General features: G+C 42.6%; 2 protein-coding genes across 5 annotated transcripts in view; one reads left to right on the top strand and one right to left on the bottom strand.

Annotated features, from left to right (window-relative positions):
- SPCS3 (signal peptidase complex subunit 3) overlaps nucleotides 1-15,700 on the top strand; it is a 107,053-nt gene that overhangs the window by 9,196 nt on the left and 82,157 nt on the right. The window lies entirely within an intron of this gene.
- ASB5 (ankyrin repeat and SOCS box containing 5) overlaps nucleotides 2,308-15,700 on the bottom strand; it is a 78,910-nt gene continuing 65,517 nt past the window's right edge. For 2 of the 4 annotated variants that reach the window (XM_045018378.1, XM_045018376.1), the window contains exons 2-7: nucleotides 15,138-15,217; nucleotides 10,109-10,216; nucleotides 7,918-8,068; nucleotides 7,649-7,783; nucleotides 5,630-5,821; nucleotides 2,309-2,914 (exon numbers count right to left, since the gene is read on the bottom strand). In XM_045018378.1, the coding sequence (XP_044874313.1) occupies nucleotides 2,787-2,914; nucleotides 5,630-5,821; nucleotides 7,649-7,783; nucleotides 7,918-8,068; nucleotides 10,109-10,216; nucleotides 15,138-15,217 (794 nt within the window). In that variant the 3' untranslated portion in view covers nucleotides 2,309-2,786. Of the gene's footprint in view, nucleotides 2,915-5,629; nucleotides 5,822-7,648; nucleotides 7,784-7,917; nucleotides 8,069-10,108; nucleotides 10,217-15,137; nucleotides 15,218-15,700 lie in introns of all 4 variants that reach the window. The other 2 variants (XM_045018375.1, XM_045018377.1) reach the window with 2 other exon arrangements.

The following is a 15,700-nucleotide window of genomic DNA, read 5'->3' on the forward strand; positions in this document are numbered from 1 at the left end:
CCCCCTTCCCTGTCCCCTGACTGCCCTTTGCAGCCCCATCCAACCCCTCCTCTCATTCTTGATGGCCCCCTGGGACCCCTGCCCCATCCAACCACCCCTTCTCTCTGCCCCTGAGTGCCCCCACCACCTCATCCAACCCCTGCCCCTTCCTGATTGCCCCCCAGGATCCTTGCACCCATTCAATCACCTGTTCCCTGCCCTCTGACCACCCTAACCCCTATCCTCCCCTCCACAACCCACCGAACACCCCCTCCCTGCCCCCTGCCCCCTTACCACACTGCCCGGGGCCGGAGCCGGGGCTGCTCTGCCCGGCCGGGCCGGCGCCGGGCCGGAGCCGCAGTCGTACCCGCGGGGGCCAACTTCCCAGGCTGGGCCGGCACTGGCGCAGGAGCCGCAGCCGCGGGGCCCGACTCCCTGGGCCGGGCCGGCACCGGGACCGGAGCTGGAGCCGCGGGGCCCGACTCCCCAGGCCGGGCCGGCACCGGGACCGGAGCCGGAGCCGCGAGGCCCGACTCCCCGGGCCGGGCCGGCACCGGGACCGGAGCCGGAGCCGCGGGGCCCGACTCCCCGGGCTGGGCCGCAGCTGGAGCCGCGGGGCCCGACTCCCCGGGCCGGCGCCAGAGCCGCGGAGCCCGAGCTGGGCCGGGTCCGAGCCGCGCAGGCGGGACCAGCCCAAGCTGGGGGTGCTTGGCTGGGACCGGGCTGGGGCGCTCTGCCAGGGCCAGGAGGAGCCGTCCCGCCCCCTCCCCCACACGCCCGGCTTACCTGCCTGCTCCTTTTTTCAGGCTTCCCGCGAACATTTGATTCGCGGGAAGCAGGAGAAGGGGAGGAGAAGGAGGGCGGAGCGTTCAGGGGAGAGCGGGAGGTGAGCTGGGGCCGGGGCCAGGCAGATAGCTGCCTGAGCCTTTGTTAAATTTAAAAGCTTTTTAGAATCGGTTGTCCTGGAACAACCGGTTCTAAAAAGGCTTCTAAATTTAACAACCGGTTCACGCGAACCGTCTGGAGCTCACCACTGGCAAGGAGCCTATGTCACACTGACAGTCTTTTGGCTGCTTTCAAAAATGTTACCCCTCTCACTGATTAATTTTAATGTAAGATGTTTTTACCATCTTATGAATGAATGTGTTACAATGTTTTTCTGTGATTCATTCCATGTACTGTAGACACATTCTGAATGTCCAAGAGCAAAGAGAATATTTACAAACAGGCATCCAAATTGAAAAATGACTTTTTGTAGAAGGAATCATTTTGTTTCTCCTTTACAAATAGGGCCCATACTCTGTATAATTTATTAAATTTAAAATACTAAAGTATGATTAATCCAAGAGATTTAGAGAAAACTTTGTGTGGTGCTTTTGTTTCATTATTACAATGTAATGTCAATATTTTGCATTAAGATTAGGTGTTTTCATTCTCTAAAGATTTATGCCAAAATTTTCAATAGGTTGCATAGGGCAAGTGGCTGTTGCCTAATTGGGACTTGGATTTTCAGAACAGCTTGCTAGTCAGGCCCAAATGTCCTGATTAATACAAGAGGGTAATATCAGGACACGGTTAAGGAGCCATCTGCTCAATCTAGATTTTCTAAAGCCACAAGCTTGACTAAGTCAGCAGGTTCAGTTTTTACTATTCAGTAGTCTAGTCACTCATTTGTTCTCAAACCTGGGATCATAAGTCCATTCTGATTAAACAACCAAAGACGCAGGAGAGTATAAGTGAGAGTGAATCTATTAGAGAGCCATCCAGCAAGATAGCAACCAAGCAACAGTTGCTATAAGGGCCTGGGTCCTCACAGAGGACACCATTGGCATCAAACCAGCTTCTTAGAAGCTCAATGCCACGGTGAAGCCAGTGACTGAAACAAATGACTGGTGATTATGAAGGAGATGAGTTTGCCCACTGTCCAGAACAAATGGCTCTTATGGCATACTGGCAATGGTACGTGCAGAAGAGTCAGATTGCTCACCATCTCCTGCAAAAGGCAGAGCACTAGGGTCTAGAGTGCCCTTTACACGAGTTAGGATTCCAGTCATTAGCAGGGGAACCAATGGTAGGATCAAGGTCAGGAAAAAGTGCTGTTGATGTGAAGACATTTTCTGTTTCCTTTTCAGGGTTATGCCAAAAAATAGGGTTTCTGGGTCTCCAATTAACTGTGGCAGTGGAAGTGATGTTGGAGAGGAAGGGGGAAATCACTTCACCTGTCCATATGCTTGTTTGTTCTAAAACTGTGTGCTGGGGAAAGGGGAGGAGGGGGGTTGAAATGAGTTCTCATCAGTTGTCATTTATGAATTGCCTATATAGGGAAAGCAAGAAAGAAAAATTGAGAGACCTATTTATTTTTCCAACTTATAGAGTATACCTATTGCCGTGTATTTCTAGACACAAATAACAGACATTTACAAATATACAATAATAAATCCAAATTGACAAACTCAACAATACTTGTAAAGGAACTCTGTGAGGTTTCAGATGTATCAAACAGATTATAACGTACAAATACAATTAATTAACTTTATCAGCAAAATAGCTAATTAGTAAGTGTTAAGCTAAAGCTAGCTATACAATCATTTCCCAGGGTATTAGCACACTTCATTTTACTCAGTTGTATTAGCACCTTGGCACCGAGTCGTTCAAGGGCTCCCAAATATTGTTACATCACGACTCCTGGTGTCAAAGACTTAGTATAGTAATATGTAAAAGACTATTTCCTCAGAAGTTCTTCATGTGAACATTCAGCATACAGACAAAACAGTACTTGTTCAAGTTTCTAAAGGTTAGCCACTATTTTATCTAAACTGTAAAAACTCTTTCAATATTGTTGGCAACTGAAGTTGGGGGATAAGATGCAGTCTTGCTCTTCCTATGCAATTTCGGATACATAGTCGGCAGAGTTGGCAAAGAGAGCATGGAGTAGCTGCAAACAGATAAGAGATTTAATTAAGTAAATGTTCAGTATGCTTAGGAGTTTACAACATGGAGTATATTTAATATTATTATGGGTACCTAATAAACATGCATTTTTAAAAATTCTGTATATCAGTCTTATTGACCTTACACAGTATAGTTTCTCAAAGATATATAACAATAAAAATTATGCTACTCAAACTTTATTAATGATCAAAGAAACAGAAAGAGCAAGGAAACTTATATTTAAACTAAATATCCAGAAGAATACATAGTAATTAACTCATGCTGTTGTGTTTATATAGCTAATAATTTTTAATTTAAAAAAATTGTGTTCGTGAAAGATCCTCTGCTGACAACTCTAGAGACTGAAGTTCTTTTTATTTATAGTATAGGTACAATATATGCTACACAAATGCAAGTTTCACCATCAATATATTTCAGCCCTTCCCTGTAGGGACCACTTTTAGGAGTTAAAGGGAAGTTCACCTTTCATGCCTATTCAGTTTTGGCCTCTTTGCTGAGGCTTCCAAAAATGCTGTTGGCTGTGATTAGTGTGTGTAAAGGACATCTGACTACTAAGAACTAGACCAACAGCCTTCAGATGGTGATACTGGAGTTGAATTAGTGCCAGAGACACAAAGCTCCCTCAATGGTCACCATTAAAAATGCCTCAGTTTTCCCTTATAGAACTAGCTACTCCTTTGGGGCACTGTGTTACGAAGAAAAGGTTGGGGGGTTGATTTGATCACAGTCTAAGAATCTGCATGGGGAACTTATAGTTGGTGATGGGCTCTTCAGTCCAGCAGAGAAAGACATCACAAGATCTGATGACTGGAAGTTGAAGCTAAACAAATCCAAACGGGAAGAAAGGCTGTTTTGTTTTGTTTTGTTTGTTTTACAGTGAGAGTAATTAACCAATGGAACAATTTACCAAGGGTCACAGTGGATTCTCCATCACTAATAATTTTTAAATCAAGATTAGATTTTTTTAAATAAGATATGCACCAATTCAAAAGAATTATTTTGGGGAAGTTCTATTGTCTGTCAGATAGATCAGGGATCGGCAACCTTTGGCACACGGCCTGTTAGAGAACTCCGCTGGCGGGCCAGGCCAGTTTGTTTACCTGCGGACGCTGCAGGTAAACAAACCGTTTTGGCCCACCAGCATCGTTCCCTGACGGGTTGCGTGCCAAAGGGTGCTGATCCCTGGACTAGATGATCAGTGGTTCCTTCTGGACTTGGAATCTGAATCTATGACAGGGCGTTGGGAGAGCAACCCTATGTTCAAGGATAGGAATTTCACCTGGCCCTCACACAGACTATGCAGAGAGGAAAGTTGAGGCTACTTGTACCCTCTGTTCCACTGTTCTCCACATATAAAGGCTTGACAGAATCTGGCTCTGCGACATTATTATTATGACGTGTCACAGCTGGAGGTTCATGTTAGATTATCATTGATCTTTTCCCTCAGTTTTGTGGTTCCATGACAGACCTTTAACATCTATTTAATGTAGTATTTTTGGCAATGATGTTTTACTTGTATTTATTTAAGCTATTAAAGTTGTATATATCAACTCTTCTTTCTCAGATAGTTAAATTCAACTATAAACATTTATTCCATAAAGAAAGTTAGAGTACAAGACTGTAATCTAAAATAATATTCCACACAGGGCCGTTTTAAAGAAAAAAAATATAGGGCCTGATTCCATAGTCTCTCTCAGATGCATAGTCTTTAAGAATAATACACTCGGTGGTTTTAAAGCTACACAACAATTTATTAAAGTCATATTTTTGTGCCCGTATGACTCAAAAATAAGTCTGCTCTAAAAAAAAATCTAACTTGGTACTGCTTACTCAGTAATAGCGTTGTTCCTCTTCCCATTCTCTAAACAATTAAATGCAACTACTTAAGAATAAATTTCTAACCCATATGCTGGAAGAGACCTATACAATGCATCTTTAAAAAAAAAAAACTGGGTTTTTATCTAAAAGAATACATAGCACTAAACTGTGCTTTCAATATCTTGGACAAATGACATTTAAAATAATTCTTTAGGAAATTATATTTTAAAAGTCAATAAAAATGGATAAGCAAATAGAAGAATTTGATGAAATAATGTTCTATTTATGACACAAATCAATAAATGCTAGGACAACAAACAGCAAATTTTCAGGACAGGAGGCCCAAAGCTTGTGCACAAATGCACGCAGAATATGCTTGAACTTGTTTGGGCGATGTGATTACACGCAGATAGCGAGGGAACTTAAATAACCGTTTATAAGTGCAATCATATGAATTGCACACACAAATTTAGGCATGTAAATCCATGTAAAACCCAGGCCTCCTGCTTTGTAAATATGCCCTAAAAATTAAGTCTGTGCACACATCTTTCCATGAACTATTTTTAAAAAATGAAATTAAAAAAAATCCATAAATTGAAGCTATTTGTTTTTGTTGGTTTGTACCATCACCTGTTAAACAGAGGAGTCCACATCTTCAGCTGATATAAATTCAATAGTGCTCTGTCAACTTATGTCACCACCTGAAAAACTGGCCTATTTAAAAATATTTTCAATACTTTACATAGCTGGAGGTAGAATTTTTAACTGAGTGTAAACAATCATTTTATAAGCCCATTATCAGACAAATTCTGATTCAAGTTTGTCCAAGAACAAAAACTATGTATAGAATGATGAACAAAAGTATATTTGTCCCACTTACCTTCATGCAGAAGCAACATTCTCTCCACCAAACTGCTTGGGGCAGCTAAATCTACGGGCCGTTCAAAATCTGTATTCTTGGCATTAATGTTGGCCCCAAATTCAAGAAGTAAATTTACTATCTCTGTACTGGGTTGCTGAGCCGCTGCATGTAGTGGAGTGTCCAAATACTTTCCTTTCTGTACATTAGCTCCTATATAAATATATTGGAGAGACAGAGACAAATAGATAAATTAATGTTTTCAGTGCTAACAGTTAATGCTTTAAAATCTGGAACAAGATTTTTTAAAATGAGTGTCTGAAGTTACATTCCTAAATTTATAAATAGATATCTAAATAAATGATCAGAATTTCAAAAATTCTAAGCACTCAGTGGTCAATGTGAGCTGCTGCGTTGGGTCCAGGCCGGGTCTCACAGCCCCTTATATTTAACTAGTTTAAAAAACATTCTATGGGTTTAGAACCAAATCCCTTTAAACTCTTCTCTTCCCTTTCTAGCTCAGCCTCTGTTCTTTTTAAGCAGATATACTGGTATGGAGAAGGGGCTGAAAAACATTGCGGAAAGGGTAATGGCAGCTTATGGCTCTATACCCACTTTAAACTTTCACTTTCATAGAATCAGAGAAATGTAGAGCCCAAAGGGGCATTGAGAGATCATCTAGTACTGCTCCCTATTCTGAGGCAGGACCAAGTATACTTAGACCACCCTGATAGGTGTTTGTCTAACCTGTTCTTAAAAACCTTCAGTGATGGGGATTACTTATATCCAAACTAATCTGGGAGCTATTTAACTTTACTACCTTCATTTTTACTATAGAGTGAAAAGAAGGAAGTGGCCAGTGGTGCTGAAAATGCTTGATATCAGACCACTCAGAGTTGATGTTTTCTTTCTTCCACCCCACATACTGTAAATCAACAACCAAAAGGTTTCCCCTAACAAAAAATATGTCTTAGCATAAAGTTAAAATTAGAGTCCTGCAACAACAAGCTGTGATAAATGAATGGGGGGCGGGGGAATAGTTCCCTTTTATGGACACCCAGCCAGCCAGTTAGCTATAAAATCCCTCTTAATAGCTGTTCTCTCTACTTGCTTTACCTGTAAAGGGCTAAAAAGTCTCACTGCTATGCATAGGTAAAAGGAAGTGAGTGGGCACCTGGCCAAAAGAGCCAATGGAAAGACTAGAACTTTTTAAAATTGAGAGAAAACCCCCTTTGTCTGTCTGTGGTTGTTCTTGGGGAGAGGCAGACAGGGAGCAGTTATGCTGTGAAAAGCTTGGGCCAGGTATAAAAATTTATCAATATCATACCTAGAAACTATTCATCTAAAACTCCAGATATGTAAGTAGATCAGGAAATGTCTAGGAAGACGCAATTAGGTTTATCCCTTTTATTTCTTTATTGTTTGTGGCTTCCTTTGTGCTAACCCCAGGTGCTTTTGTTTTCCTTGTAACCTTTAAACTGGACCTCAAGAAAGCTATTCTTGATGTTTAATCCTTGTAGTGTTTTTTTTTTAAATCTAGCAAAAGTCTGTCTCAGATGTATTTTCTTCTTTTTTTATTAATAAAATGTACCCTTTTTAAGAACAGAATTGGATTTCTGTGCCTTAAGAGGTTTGTGAACATGTTGTTTAATTATCTGATGGCAACAGCTGATTTCCTTTGTTTTTCTTCTCAGCTCTTCTCCGGAGAGGGGCGGGTGTGTGAAAAGGCTTGAGGGTACGCCACAGGAAGGAATTCCCAAGTGCTCCTTCCTGGGTTCTCAAAGGGATTTTGCACTTGCGTGGTAGCAGCATCTACCAATCCAAGGTCAGAGAAAAGCTGTAACCTTGGAAGTTTAATACAAGCCTGGAGTGGCTACTATTAATTTTTAGAATCTTTGTGGGCCCCCACCTTCTGCACTCGAAGTGCCAGAGTGGGGAATTAACTTAAACAAAACTAGGCTTCTGTCAATCTGAATACATCTTACTGTAAAAGTGTGCAATATAAGAATATATTAATATTTTAGGTAAATAAACTTGTACCTGCATAAAGAAGTTTTCGAATGCAATGGATCTGCTGTGAAACACAAGCTACATATAGAGGTGTTCCCAGATGAGGAATGTCTTGGTCAACATCTATGCCCCAGGAGATCAGAACTTCCAGACATTCACTGTGACCTGCCAACAGAGTATGACATAGTTTGCTTGCTTCTTCAATTAGATGTTCCATTTACGAAACCTGATACATTTCTTAACACTATATAATGTTATTTGTCAACTATTCTATGTATGCTCAGAAGCTAGTTTTTTACCTCTACTGGCTGCTTCGTGAGTCGGTGAAGGGAGACATGACTCCCACTGAGCTTTGGCACCATACTCCAACAAAAGCTCTGCACAAGATGCACTGCCTCTTGAACATGCATTAAATAATGGGGTCACTCCATCAATTGTTGTAGCATTTACCTAGAATAGAAAAGAGATGTCTAAGACGGGAATGAAGTAAGGGATGCATTCTTAACTGATAGTGTTTTAAAATAAGATATAGCTGAAATATGCTTGATGCATCAATAAATACACTATTTACCATAACATTGCTTTATTGCACTCAACTTCTGTACAGTTCTTATCTTCCCACCCTACCCCTCGTTATTTGCATAATGGTACGCTAATTTAAACATGCTAAACTATATCCAAGAAAACATAACAGACCATAATACTAAATCTAAATAAATGGCCTGACTTTCAAAAGTGCTGAGTACTCAGCAGTTCTCATTAACTTTGAAGTTCTAAAGTTTTCTTTTCATTATGGAAAATTCCATTAGCACTCCCCAATCTCTATCATCACATGATTCTTTCTTGGTGCTCCACAAGCTCTAAAATTAGCATATAACCATGAAGAGCTAGTGTTCTACTCCACCCCCAAAAAACTCAATTTAAAATAATTTTATTTTTTAAAATGTTTAGGTACAGTGGACTCTCTTTAAAATGTTCCTCGTGTGCTAGTCCTCATTTTAAGGAGAGGGAATTTCTCTGGAAGCTTTACGACTGTATAGTTGTGTGTGTAGAGATAGCATGGTACCGTTGAGAAATGCAGAAGCATACCTAAATACTGTAATTGCATACGCTTTTATTTGTAAATCTTGTGCTCCCTTTTCCCGTTCCCCTCACTGTTTGTTTGTTGCTCTCCCTTGTTGTGTCTTGTCTCATATTTAGACTATAAGCTCTCTGGCACTGGAAACATGTCTTTTTCTCAGTTTTTGGGGAAAGATGTATGGGTTCTGTAGAAACAATAAACGTGTGTGTTCTGTAGAAATAATAAATATACATTCAATTTACAGTGCTTACATTGGCCACAATGCCTCAATTTTATGTCCATTTCACTCTTGCTTTCTCATCTATTTTCTGTTCTCTCTTCTGCCCATCCTCTGTGTGGCGGCTAATCCTACCCCTACATTTTATGTGATCTTTTCTCTCTCCCCTCTACTTCTGCTGTCTTCTCTTTTCCTCCATTATGCAACAATCCCATCAGTCTCCTTTGCTGTCAATCAGCAAAGACTTTTAGTTGATTATTTTATTACTTAAAAAAACCCAAAGGCAAACCTACTGTTGTCAGAGTGGTACCGGTGTGGTGCTCTGCTCTCTCCAATGTTGATATCACTCGGCTGCGTGCGTGAGTTCCCTCTGTGTGCTGCCCCAGCTCTGCGCAAATAGCTGACACAGCAGACCCGACGAGAACCCCCAATAACCACAGAGTCCAGTAAGATGCAAAGTCACGTCGACTAGGTTTATTGCTATCTCGGACACAATGGCAGTTCCCTGTAGGTTTCTTAGCCTAACTCAGGGCATACTACGAGAAAGTGCCTCTTGGCAAGGACCCGGCTTAGTGGCGGGACTTTCCACTCCCCCTACGGCCGGACAAAGGCACCTCCCCAGAGATGCCTTCTTATACACAGATACAAACAAGTTACACATCACACCTGACGTATTGAGGTGCAACCTCTCTACGTAGCAAGTTACAACCCTTCTACGTATTAAGGTACCGCCTTCTACCTTGTACATGTTGATTCGAACAAAACAACTCTATCCATCATTTTACCCTTTTGCCCCTGTCATTGGGATGGGTCGGCCTGTCCTCCTGTTATCTATGGAATGTTTCAGTATAATATGTTCTAGTACTGTGTCTATTTTTTAATATGCTAGGTGAATATATCTTTCTGCAGCATCAGCCCTTTTCGTGCCAGCTTCTGTGAACCAAGCCGGCCTCTGGCTCACAGCTTAACTTTGCTTTTTGTTAGCAAAGTCTTGTTCATTACTTCAGTTCAGGCCTCAGGCCTCATAATAGGCCTTTATCAGGGCCTGCACTTACTACACCTACTGTTGTTAACAAACCAACATACTATGGAGCAGGAGAATGTGGAGAGCTTTGGATGAAAAATCAAGGAATAGATCCCTTTCAATTAGATAAGGTCAGTGCAGTACTTTACATGTGAAAAAGATACTTACATTTGCCCCTGCTTCAAGAAGGATTCTTGCACATCCTACATGATCTCCTAGGCAGGCTTCATGCAGTGGAGTGACTTGGTCAATTGTCAGAGTGTCCACATTGTAACCCTAAACAGGATAGGAACCACACATAACGATAAGAAAAGCTATTCAAAGCTGTTAAGTCTTCAACATTGTTAGTTGTAAGCACCACAGTTTATTAGAGCTGGGTGAATAATGGATTTTTCAGTTCACTGGCAATTTTTTTTAAAAATGTTTAGCTTCAGGTTGAACCAAAAATGACATTTTAAAAAAATTTTCAGTGAATCAAAAAGTAATTTAGTTTTGACTCAAAAATGCTTTATTTCAGTAATGTTGAAACAAAATGTTTTATTTTGTTTCACCCTGAAAATTTTTGTTTCAATTTTCAGGCATTTTGGTAAAAGCAAAAGAAAGGAGAACTAGATTTACAAAATGGGGAGAGGAGGAGGTGCTGCTGCTGTCAGTGTCCCTTCTCTTATAAGCTTTAGTCCAGTGGTTAGGGCAGTCACCTAAGATAGAGGTGACCCAGATTCAATTCCCTTCTCTGCCTGATGTGGAGAAGGGATTTGAATTTAGGTTTCCCTCATAGAGGGAGACAGTCCTAGCCACTGGGCTATGGGATATTCAGCTAGGGGGGGCTTTCCTAATGTTGAAGTTGTTCCACTTTTTATAAATAATTAAATAGTCATTTGAGCAGGGACTTGAACTTGGTTCTCCCACCTACCAGGCAAATAGTTGTTTTTACTATTTCTCTGGCCCAATGACTATGCATTGCAATTCATAGTCACTCATAATGACAATGGATAGTCATAGGGCCAGAAAGATAGTGAGAATGACTCAATAGCCTGGTAGTTAGGTGACCCATCTCCCAGGTGAATGCCAAAACCACTAGACTAAAGTCTATAAGGGAGGCAGAACTACCACCACCATCTCTTCCTGCTGCTGTTTCTGCTGCCACCATTGTTTTATGACTCTAGTCCTCCTTTCCTTTGCTTTAGCCAAAATGCCTGAAAATAGAAACAAATTTTGTGTCAAAATGAAACATTTTGATCTTACTAAAATGTTTTGACTTTTTTCAGTTTGGTCTAAAACAGATGTGGGCAAACTACGGCCAACCCGTGGGACCATCCTGACCGGCCTCTGAGCTCCCGGCCGGGGAGCCTAGTCCCCGGCCCCTCCCCTGCTGTCCCCCCTCCCCTGCAGCCACGCTGCCGCATGGGCCACACTCTGGCCTGCCGCTCCAGCTGGGCAGTGTGGGGAGCGCAGCTGTCTCTGGTCGGGTGTCGTGGCTGTGAGCTCCTGCTGCTGGTAAGGGGGCGTGGAGCGGGGGGGTTGGGTAAGGGAGCGGGAGATCCTGGGGGGCAGTCAGGGAGGAGGGGGTGGTTGGATGGGGCAGAGGTTCTTGGGGGGGTGGTCAGGGAATGGGGAACAGGGAGGGTTGGGAGTGGGAGTCCTGGGGGGCCTGTCAGGGGGCAGGGCTGTGGATAGGGGTCAGGAGGGCAGTCAGGGGACAGAGAGCAGGGGGGGTTGGCTAAGGGGGTGGGACCCTGGGGGGCAGTTAGGGGCAGGGGCTCCCGGGAGGGGGTGGTCAGGGGATGAGGAGCAGAGGGCAGTTGGATAGGGGGTGGGAGTCCCAGGGGTGGGGGCTGTCTGGAGGCAGGAGTGTGGATGGGAGTCAGTGCAGTCAGGGGACAGAGAGCAGGGGGAGTGGATCGGGGTGGGAGTCCTGGGATGGGGGCGGTCAGGGGACATGGAGCAGGGGGGATTGGATGGGTTGGGAGTTCTGAGGGGGGCAGTCAGGGGGTGAGAAGTGGGAGGGGGTGGATAGGGGGCAGGGGCCAGGCTGTTTGGGGAGGCACAGCCTTCCCTACCAGCCCTCCAGCGCAACCCTGATGTGGCCCTTGGGCCAAAAAGTTTGCCCACCCCTGATCTAAACTATTTGGTGAACTAGACATGAATGTGCATTTTTTGGTGAATAAACTATTCATCTGAAAAGTTTCACCCAGCTCTATTTACAGTATGCTATACATAATATACCTTATATGAGCACAAAAATGAATGCATGCAGAATCTTTCATTATTTGATTTAGAAAAGAGTAAGAAAAATAGCTTCTAAACATTCACATAGTGGTCTACACTTCACATTTGAAATACTTAGACTTCCTAGAGTCACAAATTGAAATTCCAAGTGAGTGAACTCAGTCCTTCTTCCTTATGAGATTGATAAAATGACTGAGTTTCATGCAGTTTTCTGTGGATAGGTTTTTTTAGATACTTGACAACTGATATCTTTTTCAGAGTCATAGAGTTGAAGGCCAGAAGGGACCACCATTTAGTTTGACTTCCTGTATATCAGAGCCCATCAACACTACCCAGCACCCACATACTAAACCTATCAACGAAAAGTAGACCAAATTACAGCCCACAGGAGACTAGACTATTATGTGCCACAGGGAGAGAATAACAGGGACTGAGATGCACCAATGCCTGATGACCCTGCAATAGCAAGAAAAAAGAGGATGATTGGTGCCACTCCAGAGAACCGGCCCACTCCATCCTGTGTCTCATCTCCAGCTATAGCCATCTCTGATGGTTCAGAGGAAGGAAACAAAAAACAAAACAAATCACCAAGAATAAATTGAGGAGGTGGGGGGCTGGAGGTGGCTGGCTGAAGACCTGAAGCATGAGCTTTTAGGAACAAAAGACATAAACCTGAAATGACCCCCAGGGCTGCTGTGTCCTGCCCCCTACCATCACAAGCAACCCCATCATACAACTGCACTCAAATTTGTCCAGCTCTCTCTTAAAACTAATTAAATTGTTTGCCCCCACAACTCCTGTTGGGAAGCCATTCCAGAATCTGACTCTATTAATGGTTAGAAGCTGTCTTCTAATTTCCAGCCAGAATTTGTTCATGGCCAGTTTATATCCATGTGTTCTTGTGCCAGCAGTGTCCTTTAGTTTAAATTATTCACCCGCCTGATGCATTTATAGAAAGCAATTATATTGCCTCTTAGTCTTCTTTTTGCTAGGCTAAACAAACCAAGCTCTTCCAGTCTCCTGTCATAAGATAGGCCCTCTATTCCCTTGATCATCCTAAAAGCAGCAGAGAGTCCTGTGGCACCTTATAGACTAACAGACGTATTGGAGCATGAGCTTTCGTGGGTGAATACTCACTTCGTAGGATGCATCCGACGAAGTGAGTATTCACCCACGAAAGCTCATGCTCCAAAAGTCTGTTAGTCTATAAGGTGCCACAGGACTCTTTGCTGCTTTTACAGATCCAGACTAACACGGCTACCCCTCTGATACTTGATCATCCTAGTATCTCGCACCTGTTACAGTGTGAATTTATCTTTCTTGAACATGGGTGACCAGAATTGTACACACTCAGGGGCGGCTCTAGCAATTTCGCTGCCCCAAGCACGGCGGCACGCTGCGGGGGGCGCTCTGCTGGTCGCCGGTCCCACGGCTCTGGTGGACCTACTGCAGACGTGCCTGCGGAGGGTCCGCTGGTCCCGCGGCTCTCGTGGACCTCCCGCAGGCATGCCTGCGGATGCTCCACCGAAGCCGCGGGACCAGCGGACCCTCCGCAGGCACGCCTGCGGGAGGTCCACCGGAGCCACCTGCCGCCCTCCTGGCGACCGGCAGAGCGCCCCCACGGCATGCCACCCCAAGCATGCGCTTGGCGTGCTGGGGTCTGGAGCCGCCCCTGTACACAGTATTCCAAATGAGATCTTACAGTGCCTTGTACAAAGGCATTAAAACGTCTCTGTTTCTACTAGAAATGCCTCATCTGATACATCCAAGGATTGCGTTTGTCTTTTTCATAGCTGCATCGCATTGGTGGCTCATAGTCATCCTGTGATCGACTCCCACACCCAGGTGTCTCTCCTGCATTGCTTCCAAATGATGAACCCCCCCCAATTAGCAACAGAAATTCTTATGATTAGATCCTAGGTGCATGATCTTGCACTTTGTACTACTGAATTTCATCCCATTTCTGTTACTCCAGTCTTCAAAGTCATCCGGATCTTCCTGTATAATATTCCGATCCACCCTTGTGTTGACAATGCTTCACTGAAGCTAGCTTTGCATCATCAGCAAATTACTACATTGGCTTACACAGTATACTTTTTGTAGTACCATTTAACAATGTTCCAGCAAGGGCTCTTATTTGATACCGTATTATAGTACTTAACTGCCAAATAGCAGGTTTGCTGTTACACTAACAGTAAAACTCCTGATTTTACTTTATCCCTTTGCTGTTACAAAATAATATTCAGTGTGCCTTTTTTTATTATTATTGCTGCTGTTCACTGGGCTATTTTCAATTAATTTTTCTGAAGAACTCCCAAGTCCTTCTCCTGATCAGTAGACAGGATGATTGCTTTGTTTAGTATGTACTAATCCGTTCTCCCACAGTAAGGGCTAGATATTCAGCTGGTGTAAATTGGCATAGCTATATTGATGTCAATGGATCAACATCAGTTTATATCAGCTGAGAAGGGAAGTCAGTGCAACTATGCTGATTTACACGAGCTGAGGATAAGGGTTAGTAGGCACAGCAGAGAGTAAGGGCTGGTGTATAAATTGTACCACCCAAGGAGTAATCCCAGGATGCACTGTACCTCTAAGACACTGTTCTTCCTTAATTCTCCAAAACAAGTGCTTTACTGTTCTTTTTTACAAAAATAAAGAAATAGCATCATTCTAGCCCTTAGAAGCAACCTTAAAGGAACAACAACATTTACAAGGAAACAGTTTTCATAGGTTTAATCTACCAAGGCTTCACAACAAATATATTTTAGAAAATGCCTTTAAAACCAGTAGGAAAATACCTTGAAATGTCTTTAAATTTTATAGTATCAAAGCTCCCAAATGAAAATACTTCTGCATTATTCACATGGAGACCGTAACAGAATAATCATGCTATATTTACCTTTTGCTGGGTTGTCATTAAATAAGATAAAAAAGGAAAATGTTTTAAGAACCACATGGGCATTACCTGTGACAGTAAAGTTTTTAGAGAAAGGAGACGTCCTTGACTGGCTGCCTCATGCAGTGGTGAACGATCTGCCCAAGAACCTACAGAATAATAATATTTATTGAAAAAATTACAGCAATTAGAGAGATCTTAGAATGCACAGAACAAAACAGAAGTGGTTATGCTAAAAATAAAGTCAAAGGTTTTATTAAATGAATTATTCTCATTTTGGACTAAGTGTCTTAAATATATGTATTCTTTCCTGGACACTACAAAGAGCAGACAGGCTACACTGAGTAATTCTGCAGTATGAAAGAGAAAAAGTTTCTACGTGGTATTTTTTATTAATGCATTTTAACAACTTCAGCAATATTCATGGTATTTGTCTACCAGAGCCTTTTATATTTTCTACAAAATGTTGTCTAGGTATATCAAAATCTACCAGCTTCAACAGGAAACACAGACATATTGGACTGAATATTTGAAGCAAAAATGAGGACCACACACACCTTCAGAAACATTCCTGAAAAAAAAGGAAAAGCTGTTCTAAAAAAAAAATTAACAGTAAAATGTCTCTGGTTGAT

The sequence above is a fragment of the Mauremys mutica genome, chromosome 5, assembly GCF_020497125.1.
Source record: "Mauremys mutica isolate MM-2020 ecotype Southern chromosome 5, ASM2049712v1, whole genome shotgun sequence".
In the NCBI taxonomy this organism is placed as follows: Eukaryota; Metazoa; Chordata; order Testudines; family Geoemydidae; genus Mauremys; species Mauremys mutica.